At 45.2% G+C, this 12,282-nt stretch overlaps 1 protein-coding gene across 4 annotated transcripts in view; it reads right to left on the reverse strand.

Annotated features, from left to right (window-relative positions):
* LOC136115739 (CBP80/20-dependent translation initiation factor-like) overlaps positions 1–12,282 on the reverse strand; it is a 125,097-nt gene that overhangs the window by 80,712 nt on the left and 32,103 nt on the right. For all 4 annotated transcript variants that reach the window (XM_071801617.1, XM_071801616.1, XM_071801614.1 and 1 more), the window contains exon 3: positions 10,561–10,644. In XM_071801617.1, the coding sequence (XP_071657718.1) occupies positions 10,561–10,644 (84 nt within the window). The remainder of the gene's footprint in view (positions 1–10,560; positions 10,645–12,282) is intronic.

Below are 12,282 nucleotides of genomic sequence, written 5' to 3' on the forward strand. Positions count from 1 at the left end.
TGACTTGCAGCTGTGTGTAGAAAAAGTGCATATATCACACTAATTATTTTACTGACCTTGTATGCTTGATGAGTAGAACCTCTGTGTTAGATAACATAGGCCTGTGAGAAACTCTAGACAACTTATCACTATGTCTGAGATTCCTGCTTTGTGGTGAGAAAGAGCGGGAGGCTGTGCCTGCCTGAAGCCTTGAAATACAGGCGAGCTCAGCAGGCTCAGTGATCTTCCAGCAGGGCTGAACTTACCAGCACCTGCATCCCCGCTGGTGTTACCTCTGCATGGGAGCTTAGGTGCTACTTTGGAGATCCCCCAGTAGAGAGGTAACTAAAATAAAACTTGCTCTTTGCAAATGCATTCGTGGCCTCTGGCTCCTCTTGCAATGTACCTGCACTTGTGCTCACATTGTTCTTCTATGCATGGAAAATTTCTGTGCCAATGCTACCATGGGACCAAGTCAGTGTCTGCACCATTCCCTTTTAAAAAGACATTGAAAATAAATATCACTATTCAGTTATATTTGGTTGACCCAACTTTTGGTCGTGGTCACCTGCACACAAGCTGAGGCCACGCAAATTCCAGAAACATGGCTGTCCACAACAAAACCCTTGTGAGAAACGAGGAGATTGGTACCACCATGTATCAACATCCAAACTCAATGAGACAAGCCAACAGGTACGGCATGAACCAGTTAGATAAAAATCAGGGCTATCACTTTCATTAAATCAGTTTGTGTCATTCCCTGTTCACGTTCCTTATCTTTATCACTCCCTGTTAATATTTATATTTAAAAATAAATTATTTTAAAATGAACACTGTTGAACTAAAAACTGTTGAAACTTCTGTTGAAGATGAAACGGTCCAACCAAGTATGACCTAAATACACGCATGTTCAAACTCATCAGCACAGCCAGATGGTTGTGGTGCCTTTGTTTCGTCTAATAAAGCCCTTTTTGTGCTAAAATGACCCCTCTCTGCAGACTTCCTGTGGCACCGAAGCTCACACCAACCTCACGGGTGATGCTGGAGGAGTGGGCAAGAGTATGCAGGTAATGATCATTCCTTAAAAAAAACAATCAAGCAACAAAAACCCTCCACCAGCATCATCATAAAAACCCTGTCATCTGGCCCTACTCCATTGGGTCCTCAAAAGACCAAGACTCTCTTAGTCTCTCCCAACACCCCCAAAAATACCCTTGAACTCTTATTCCCAGCTCTTATTTGGGTTCATCCACCATCCATTCATGGTTTACACTCACCAGCAGGAGATGAGACCTTTGTGGCTTGGATGGAAATGTCACCCTCTCCAAAGATTGCTTCCTAGCAGCTCCTCTCATCCATGCCAATCCTCCTGGCCAAGCTCTTCACCCTCTTGGGAAGAGTGAGGCTTGTGCATGTTAACACTAGGAAACTTGCTGTCAAATCACACATTTGCATTTTAATTAGCAATAACCATCCGTTTCGCTTACACTGCAATTTTCACCTTCGCGGCTACCAGCTCTTTGCAGCGTGAACTAATAAATCTTGCTCCCTTCGCCAGCTCAGGAGCAAATACGTTCTGTTGCTTCAGTGCGAGTTCGAAAAAGATGATTTGTGGAAAAAGGAAATCGCTTTCCCCGACGTGCAGGCAATAAATGGAAACGTGGTGACCACCTATGTGGTTGCTCTCAGTGATGATAAATATGGATGAAGTTGGTAGAGGTCTAGACCAACTGTGGCGATACTGCAAGTTTTAAGTGGTATGAAGACATCAGTGGATTCTTGATGGGATTCACATTCGATTGTATGGAAAACAAATCTCAATATTCAATGTACAGTGTTCATAGGCAGAGGAAAAGGAAAGTCAACAGAAATCTAGAGGATTTCTCAGGACACAAAAGCCTCTGAGATATCCCCTAACATTAACAACTGTCCCACCATAGCATCTACAAGAAGTTCCCTGGAGTGTACTTCAAATGACTCCCAACATTTGAGTCTTAATCCTGGTCAGAAGAGAAGACAGCTACCATGTAAAAAGTCCTTTTTGAGGTTTTTCTGCAGCAGAGGTGGTTTTCACATGCCCACTTCATGCTGCAGCTAAATCTTCTAGTTATGCAGAATTTTGACGCTAGACTCCGAGCATTTGATGCCAAATCTTCCTGCTCTATTCAATCTATTCTAGAACAACCACTCAATATTTTCTATGGAACTATTTCTATAAAACCAGTTATTTTAATGATTTTAAAGTACCTTTTACAAAAAAAAAATCTAAACATTTTAGTAGGGGCATAATTCCAGCTTTTCTTCTCAATGTATTGCATAAAGCTATAAGAAAAACAGAAAACTTACCCTTATAAAAACATTATGCAGAAAAAACAAATAACTTTGACTCTGCTCCTTCCCTCCCCAGGTCCATGTCCACCTTCCCCAACCCTCTCCAATCTGGGACGGTATCTCCTCACTGCTTTGGTAAAGGAACAGCAGAAGAGACACCAAACGGGGCTCTGAGCAACCTGATCTGGGTGAAGATGTTCCTGCTCATCCAGGGGGCTGGACTAGATGAGCTTTGAAGATCCCTTCTAAACCAACTATTCTATGATTCTATGATTGGAGCTCTTGTCCCACCAGGAGAAGTAAGGTCTTACCCATACCTGTGTAACAGTTGTCAGAGACTGGAAAGAATTGTCTCAAACATTGTGCCAAAAACTGGTTCCTCCAGCCCCAGGATTGTCAAAGTCTAAAAGGAATCATGCCTCAAACATTGTAGCAGGAGACGGGTCACTCAGGATAAGGTGATAAGGTGAATTGCAATTTACATACCAACAACATGCTAAGGGGCCACAGACATAGGCCAGTTGGCTGGCTGTAGAGAGGTGGGGGACGTGCAGGGGGGCACATAGTTCCACCTTCTGACACACCCAGCATGGCACAAAAGGAAAAGACTAAACTCCTCAAAATGGCCCGAAACTTGCCAATTTTTCGCAATCACCAGCCCCCCAGACTTTTTGCAATAACACCTCTGCAAAAGACAAAAGAAAACTTATGCAAGCAAGTGACCCAGAGGGCTATAAAAAGCTCACCTAAACCAGCACTGGCAGGGAACCCACCACCCTGAGGACCTCTCTGCCCACCAGCCTCACCATGGGAACTGGACCAGATAGCGGAGGATGCTGCACTTCAGAACTACAAACCCCAGCACCCTCACTGCAGGACACCGGAGGCCACACATCATCAAAGTCCCATCATCCACACTGTGGAGCCATAAGAGTGGCTGGATCCCTCACTTTCTCTTTCTTCCTTTCTCTTTGCTCTTTCCTTCTCTCTTTCTCTTTTTTTTTTCTCCCTGTATCCCTATTTCTTTGTCTCTCCTTCTGTGAGTGGTATAATAACATAAGGTTCACAACTCTAACTGCGCCGCAAATTCCTTTATGTAAATCCATTCTCTGTTAAGCTATTCACTAATTAGACCTAAGTAAGGTAAATCTTTCTGCTGCCAAATCATCTATAAATTGAGCCACACTGCAAAATAAAAGGTGTTGCTTTTTTCTTGGGACCTTAAGTAATATGTGTACTGTTTTCCAACCGAGGGGGACCTACGAACCTGAGTCACCTTTCCCCCCCCACTCATAGCTCTGGGTGGGATGTGACAACAATACAGCACCAAAGGACCTAATGGGTTTAGAAGTACAGAAGATTAAGCTTACAAGATCTTCTGGACTCCACACAAAAAGGCCCAGTCTGTGTGGTTGTGTTCTCTTTGGACAACCTCAGAAAAGATGTGTTAGCCACGGATGTGTTAGATATCTCATTTATGCGCATGGATGAGGATGAGAAGGGGCACCAAGAGCACCCAGAACGGCACTGAGAACTTCAGACATGCCATAGAAACCCAGCAGTGATCCTCTGCCCAAACCTTGGAGGAAATCATAGAATAATTTTGGTTGGAAGAGACCCTTAAGATCATAGAGTCCAACCATAACCTAAATCTAGCACTAAACCATGTCCCTGAGAGCCTCATCTATACATCTTTTAAACACCTCCAGGGATGGTGACTCCACCACTACCCTGAAATGGTTCATATCATCCCTTTTCTGCCAAGAGCTTCAGCACTTGTTGACCTATTCAACCAAATATGGAAGAAAAAAGGATGGAGACCTCAAAGGTAATTTGGCTACTGCGAGTTTCACAAAACTAGAGCATGGGAGACTGGCATCTCCTTGTCTACTCTACACAAATTGAAACTGAGGGTGATGTGATGTTCTCCCACGTGAGTCACTAGTGACACCAGGCCCAGAAGATATCTTCCTCCATCCTCTGTGAGCAACAACAGTTCTAAATCAGGCAGCAAAGCAGTGAAGCATCTCACTCCCAGATCTTCAGACATCAAAGCTGGTGTCTGCTTCACAAGGGGTGGTGGTTCTTCATGAGATGTATCCCAAACAGAAGCCCCAGAGAAAGTTAAACCTATGTATTATCTAAAGGACTTGATTTCTTTCTCAGTCCTCTCCAACCATAATTGAACAGGAGGGGGTGACACCCAGCAATCACAGGCAGAAAACCATTAAGTGACTGGTTTTCTCAGAGCTGCTCTTTGACTGTGGGCAGGTCACCCCACTTGAAAAGATTTAATTTCGTCCTCCATCAGGCAGGGCTACACCAACCTGTATTCATTGGCAAGGCCTCAAAGTAAGTCTCTGTTTTTCACTTTTTCTTTTGGAAATGAGACAAAGGCGACTGCAGCATCTATCGTCACCCGCTTGTCCCAACAGGTCTTCATTGTGGTGGTCAACCTCAACTAAATTCAGTGTACAGACTGGTCCTGGGCTATGGCACAAGCAGATTGGTGAGATGGAGAAAATCGAACTGTTCCCGGGATCATCCTTCATGTTTTGCTGAGCAAGAAAAGTGGTGGAGTCACCACCCCTGGAGGTGTTTAATAGGCACGTAGATGAGGTTCTTAGGGACATGATCTAGAGGTGGACTTGGCAGTGTTGGGTTAACGGTTGGACTTGATGATCTTAAAGGTCTTTTGCAACCAAAACGATTCTATGATTCTATGGAAACCACCATGCTTCAGATTGGACCCAAGGATGAGCAACTAAAGCCAGACATGGGGAAATTACTTACATCTTCAGTGGGGAGATCCTGCCACCCTCTTCACAAACATCACCCACCCACTCTCCAGCGTTGACCTGGTTAGCAAAGGATTTGGGGTATTACACACTGCTTGCTGATGGCAGCGGATTTAAGCTGGCAAGCAGACCCCTTATCATCTTCGTAGCCCGCTGCTGGACTCCCTCCAGTAATTCTTGTCCTTCTTAAACTGGGGAGCCCAGAAATGGACACAGAACTCCAGATGTGGCCTCACCAGGGCAGAGTAGAGTGGAAGGAACAGCCTCCTTCGATCTGCTGGTCATACTCTTCCTCATGCACCCCAGGACACCATTGGCCTCTTAGCCACAAGGGCACATTGTTGGCTCATGGTCAATCTGTTGTCCACCAGATCTCCCAAGTCCTTCTCTGTTGAGTAGGACGGCAATAAGGATCATCAACCGGAGAAGACTCCGAGGACCAGCACTCATGCAACATGTTCCTTCTACACCTGGTGGGACATGGATATACATGCAAATCAGCAGTAAAATAAGTTGCAGTCCCATTTAGAATCATAGAATTATTTTGGTTAGAAAAGACCCTCAAGATCATCAAGTCCAACCATTAACCCAACCCTGCCAATAACCCATGACCCTGAGAAACTCGTCTCTGCATCTGTTCAACCCCTTCAGGGATGGTGACTCCACCACTGCCCTTTGCAGCCTGTTCCAATGCCTGAGAGCCCTTTCCACGGAGAAATTGTTTCCAAGATCCAACCTCAACCTCCCCAGGTGCAACTTGAGGCCATTTCTTTGTGTCCCTGTCTCCCCTCAGCCTTCTGTTCTCCAGGCTGAACCCCCCAGGTCCCTCAGTCGCTCCCTTCACACTTGTGCTCCAGCCCCTCAGCCTTTCCTCATAAGGGAGATGCTCCACTCCCTTAATCATTTTGTTGCCCTACGCTGGACTCTCTCCAGCAGTTCCCTGTCCTTCTTGAACTGAGGGGCCCAGAACTGTACACAATATTCCAGATGTGGTCTCATCAGGGGCAGAGTAGAGGGGAAGGAGAACCTCTCTGGACCTACTAACCACCCCCCTTCTAATACACCCCAGGATGCCATTGGCCTTCCTGGCCACAAGGGCACAGTGCTGGCTCATGGTCATCCTGCTGTCCACCAGGACCCCCAGGTCCCTTTCCCCTACACTGCTCTCCAACAGGTCATTCCCCAACTTATACTGGAACCTGGGGTTGTTCCTACCCAGATGCAAGACTCTACACTTGCCCTTGTTATATTTCATTAAATTTTTCCCTGCCCAACTCTCCAGCCTGTCCAGGTCTCGCTGGATAGCAGCACAGCCTTCTGGCGTGTCAGCCACTCCTCCCAGCTTGGTGTCATCAGCACACTTGCTGATAGTACACTATTCCCTCCTCCAAATCACTGATGAATATATTGAATAATACCGGCCCCAGTACTGACCCCTGAGGCACTCCACTAGATACAGGCCTCCAACTAGACTCTGCCCCATTGACCATGACTCTCTGGCTTCTTCCCTTCAGCCAGTTCGCAGTCCACCTCACTTATAGAGGCGATATGAGAGTATCTTGTGTACATCAATGGAGTGTTCTCCATCCCAGAGCTTCACATGGTGCTAAAAGATCTTCTGAGGGGTGTCACTGAAATGCCGTGGGGTTTAGTGGAGCACGGAGCAAACTCAAGTGTTCACAGTAGGAAACAAAGAGAATTATAAATGAGACAACAAAATTGGAAAAACAGCAATTTAGGACTATCTTGGACTGCAAGTTGCATCAAGACACCTTATTATTACCCTTAAATTGCACATTATCCAGGAATTGTTCTCAGCCTCACGCTTATACAACATCCCATGGATGCTTATATACACACATATTACATATAAATGTCTATATAAATATACACAAAAAATAAAAATATTTCTTTTACTTGCCTTAATCTCACTGGATCCTAAAGACAAGAATCTCAGAGGCATCGGGTTCTTAGGGATGCAGAGAAGGATTTTCAGCTTCACTCAGGCTCCTTTATAACCTTTAGGAAGCCAATTATTTTTGAAAATGTGGCCCTGGACTATTCTGCTTTCACAGAAAAGGAACCAGACACTGAATATATTTGCAGGACTAACCTGGATTTCCATTTTTCTGATCATCAGGTTAGAACTGTGTGAGGCATATCAGGGTTATCGATACGTAACTCACGTTTTCACAGCGGCTGACGCCAGCAGAAATCTCACATCTGAGTATTTTTCAACTAAGACCGGTGCGTATCGCACAACCGGCAACGCGGAAATCTCAGCTGGAAATAAAATGGGAAAAAGAGGAATTCGATTTTCCAACCAAACCCCTCAAAATCCATAAAAAACATCACAAAACAAAATCCCTTAAACATTCCTTGGGAAATAATTAACCATTTTTTTCCTTAGCAGGTTCGAAGAACGATTTATAATTTATGTTCAAGATAAACACCATATTAGTGATTTAAAAAAAAAAAATTAAAGCTACTAGTGAAAAATCAATACCCAGAAATGGTAATAAACTGAAGCTAATTCTCACCAGCGGCGTTTCACTCATATATCAGGGACGGAAACAGAAATTTTAGCCCAGACAGAAGAACAGTAGCTTGCAACTCTGCTTTGGTGCCAAGGAAAATTTGTTACTTGCTGTTAAAGGAAGCCCAACGTGGAGAGAGAGAATTCTGAGCTCTGCTGCGGGCTGGGAAAGAGCACAAACGCAGAGAAAAGAGATTGGGCATTGGCGAATGTTGTTTGTGTGTAGAAAACAAGCGCCATGCTGGAGGAGATCGAATGGGTTTGATGTGCAGGATAAAATGTAAAAATAAAAATAAATAAAAATTAAAATTAAAAAAAGAGTAAAAGTAAAATTTAAAACAATAAAAAGTAAAAATAAAATTTTAAAAATATAAAATAAAAAATAAAAGGAAAAAAGAAAAAGAAAAAGAAAAAGAAAGAAAAAGAAAAAGAAAAAGAAAAAGAAAAAGAAAAAGAAAAAGAAAAAGAAAAAGAAAAAGAAAAAGAAAAAGAAAAAGAAAAAGAAAAAGAAAAAGAAAAAGAAAAAGAAAAAAGAAAAAGAAAAAAGAAAAAGAAAAAAGAAAAAGGAGGAGAAGGAAAAGAAAAAGAAGAGGAAAAAGGAAAAGGAAAAGGAGGGAAAAAAAAGACAAAAAGAGAGAGAAAGAGAGAGAGAAAAAGAAAAAGAGAAAAAAGAAAAAAGAAAACCGCCAGAAGTTGAAATAAAAGAGAGCACAGTACAGGGTAGGTGGAAGCTGTCAGGGCTGCATTGACTGGAGCCAGGAAAGCATCACTCGTGGGTGATTCCTGTACCTTCCTGTGGTACTCACCAGAGACAGGCCTGTCCGCTGAGCCCTTGGCTGAAGAACCAGGGACCTTCTTCTCCAGGGAAGGTCCTGCACAAACATGCCAAGGAGGCTCAACGGAAACGACCAGCCACCCAGCTGAATTTCAAGCAGCCGGCTGGGACGGTGGGAAGGAGCCCAGTTGGGATTTTGCCACCGAATATGAGCAGATCAAAATGAGGAGAAATTAAATCCCCAAACCCATCTGGCACCTTCAGAAACTCATCTAAAGCGGTGTTTCCGTACAGCGTGTACCTTGTTACACAATGAGATCTTGTCTTTAGTGTGTGCAGGTGTTTGTACAGATGCTCCCAGCATCTTTGCATAGAATCATAGATCATTTTGGTTGGAAAAGACCTTCAAGCTTATCAAGTCCAACCATTAACCTAACACTGGTACTAACCATATCCTTAAAAACCTCATCTATGTGTGTTTTAAACCCCTCCAGGGATGGTGACTCCACCACTGCCCTGGGCAGCCTGTTCCAATGCCCAACAGCCCCTTCTGGGAAGAAATTGTTCCCAAGATCCAACCTCAACCTCCCCTGGCGCAACTTGAGGCCATTTCCTCTGATCCTGGCGCTTGTTCTTTGGGAGCAGAGCCCGACCTCCCCTGGCTCCAATGTCCTTTCAGGCAGTTGCAGAGAGCGAGAAGGCCTCCCCTCAGCTCCTGTTCTCCAGGTTGAACCCCCCAGGTCCCTCAGCCGCTCCCATCACACTTGTGCTCCAGCCCCTTCCCCAGTTCCGTTCCCTTCTCTAAACTTGCTCCAGCACCTCAAGGGCTTTCTTGGCATGAGGGGCCCAAAACTGACCCCAGGATTTGAGGTTTGGCCTCAACAGTACCCAGAACAGGGGGATGGTCACTGCCCTGGGCCTGCATGGATAGGCACACAGTGGGAGGGGACACGAGTCCCCATCCCACAGCCCAGCAGCTCCCAGCACGAAGTCGTGCTCAAAACGGGATGCAGGAGCTGCAATACACACCCCTAAGACTGGCACAGACTCTTGTACCACCCTGCAAGGGGCTCCCAGGCTTCTTCTCATGGATCCCACATGTGGGACTGAAGCCTGGAGGACATCAAGCAGGGCAAGAGCACCAAAACCATCAGCCTGAAGCTCCTTCTCCAGGTGGGACATCCATCGGTCACAGCAACTGCAAATGCCACTTCACACCCTTTCCTCCAGTCGGCTCGGTCTCATATCTCCTTGGGTGAACGTTGCTGTTAGAGGGTTGATGGTCTCATGGTGGCACAGCAGCTCCTCAACTACGTGACTGGTCCAACCCATGCCTTCACCATTGCCAACCTTCTCCCATGTCAGTGCTCGCACAGAGGAGGGACAGTCACCTCCAGAGATTCCAACTACTCTTCACTGATGTTCACACTCCGTACAACCACCAAAACCGACTCACACCTGGTTTCTGACATTGCAAACCCAACATGGGCTCTAAGCACATGCAATTTGGCTTCTTCTCCCAGTTCAACTTCTCAGCCATTTGATCCTCTTCCCTCCAACACCATCCTTGTGTGGCAGCACGTAACCAAGAAGCACAGCTACACAAGAGCATAGAATCATTTTGGTTGGAAAAGACCCTCAAGATCATCAAATCCAACTGTTAACCCACCCCTGGCACTAACCCATGTCCCTGAGAACCTCATCTATATGTCTTTTAAACCCCTCCAGGGATGGTGACTCCACCACTGCCCTGGGCAGCCTGTTCCAATGCCCGACAGCCCTTTCCAGGAAGAAATTGTTTCCAAGATCCAACCTCAACCTCCCCTGGTGCAAGTTGAAGCCATTTCCTCTCATCCTAGATCCCTCATCCCATCCTTACATCATACTTCCAAGTCAGCTTTGATGCTCCAAAGATGTCCCTCACACAGGTGGCAATAAGAAGCTCTTCAGGAATAAACAGGACACGCCATATTTATTTCCCTGTTATCCCAGAGCAACAAACTCCTGGTCAAAGCATCCACCCGCGCATCGGGATGTTGTCCATCTCCCATGGTTTCGGTGGGAGAGGGAAAGGGAAAACTGAAGCCACACAAGCATAAATGCAAAGTTTTGGGTGAGAAAGAGCAAAAAGCAACCCTTACCTGATTGTGTTCGTGAGACGATGAGCCCTTCCCTCGAGACGGGGAACAGCTGCCATCAAGCTGCTCACCACAATCTGCCGTCCACTGCAAAAGGGATAAAAAAAAGGGGATTGCTTAAAATAACAACCGAGCTGGGGAAAACTGCTGTGTCAGTCTGAAGCACACAGAAAACACTATCTGGGCACCGGCATCGGCATACACGTGCAGGTCACCCCTTTTTAGTGACGATCTCAAAGGCTTTGGCTCAAAAACGTTCCACCTGCTGACGGTGAGCAGAGGGAAGATGTAGGAATAATTTCAGGAAGGCACCTGAAATGATGCTTTGCAATAAAAAAACATCTCCGCTATTTCCTTACAGACTCCAAGGGCATTGGGTATCTCAGGTGTGTGGCAGATACCAGGGCGGCTCGAATCAATTACTCTTTTCCATAGAGTTTTCCATGAAAAGTTGGGAATTTTCTGCTTTTCCCACCTGTGTTCACTTCAGGGATAGGTATGAGTCCTGAGCTGCCACAAAACTGTGTTTTTATTTTAAAGAAAACAGAGCTCAAAGCTGCAGGTTTGGTCATTGCCACAGCTGTGACGTGCAGCCTGGTGGCAGCCCTGCTGTCACCCCACGGTGAAGGACATCAGGGGACTTCCCAGACTTAGGGGATCACAAGCTGTTTCGGTCAGCTTCCCCCAACGTTTGACAGCAAGGTGCTTCCAGAAAATAATTAAATTTGGAGTAATTTGTTGGGTTTTTTCCCCCTCAAAGAAACAAAGGGCTGCATCATACTGGGGGGAAAAAAGAAAAATTAGAAAAAGCAATTTTCACTAGGCAAATGTGAAAGATGCTGCTTAATCCTAAAGTCATTTTGTCACCCCCACAACAAAGTTGAGCCTGAACCTTGGTGACCAGCCCCATTACTGAGGTTTTTCACCCTGGAAGTGTTCAGTTGCTCCATGGACACTCACTACTAGGATTCCACCACCAAGACGGATGTTTTGAGAGAATGAAAAGTCAATTCCATACAAACAGCAACTACCTGAGAACTTCTTGGCAGGATGAGGCCACAAAAGAAGAGGAAGAGTCATCACTAGAACTGTTCACCATCTCTACGTAGCTCAACCAGATGGGAAACCTCAGCCTCACCTTTAATTAGCTCTTTAACGAGTTGCCTATCATTCTTCTGCCACCTCTGCTGACCTACCTGGAGAAGCTCATGGTTCTATCATGCTTGAGAACCTTATATTAGACCTTTGCATGTCTCCTTTAACAATTTTGAGTGTAGACCACATACTTGGAAAGGTCTCCCAAGGTAAATATCACCTGTTCTTACATCCACAGCCAAAGAAAATTGCATTTTCTCTCTTTTTTTTTTTTCTGGTGGGAACAAGGCTGGAGACACCCCCATCATGGGAACATCTGCACTTTGGGATTCTCTAACCTGGTGATGGATTCAGGTAAAAAAAAAAAAAAAACAAAACCACATTATTACGGCCATGAGGAAACAAAATAACTTGGCCAAAGTTAAAGATTACGTTGGTGGCAGAACCTCGCAGTTAAAACCAATGTTCTTGGTCTCAGCCTAGTGCCTTCACCATAAACTCATCCTTTTTCCTTCACTTCTTATTAAAATGAACATTCCACCTTCAATTGGGCTCGTTTCCACCAGGGTTACTCCAGTGAGCTGCAGGATATGTGCATGTTTATGGCTTTGATAGGAAGTGATCAGGAAG

Source organism: Patagioenas fasciata, chromosome W (assembly GCF_037038585.1).
Source record: "Patagioenas fasciata isolate bPatFas1 chromosome W, bPatFas1.hap1, whole genome shotgun sequence".
NCBI lineage: Eukaryota > Metazoa > Chordata > Aves > Columbiformes > Columbidae > Patagioenas > Patagioenas fasciata.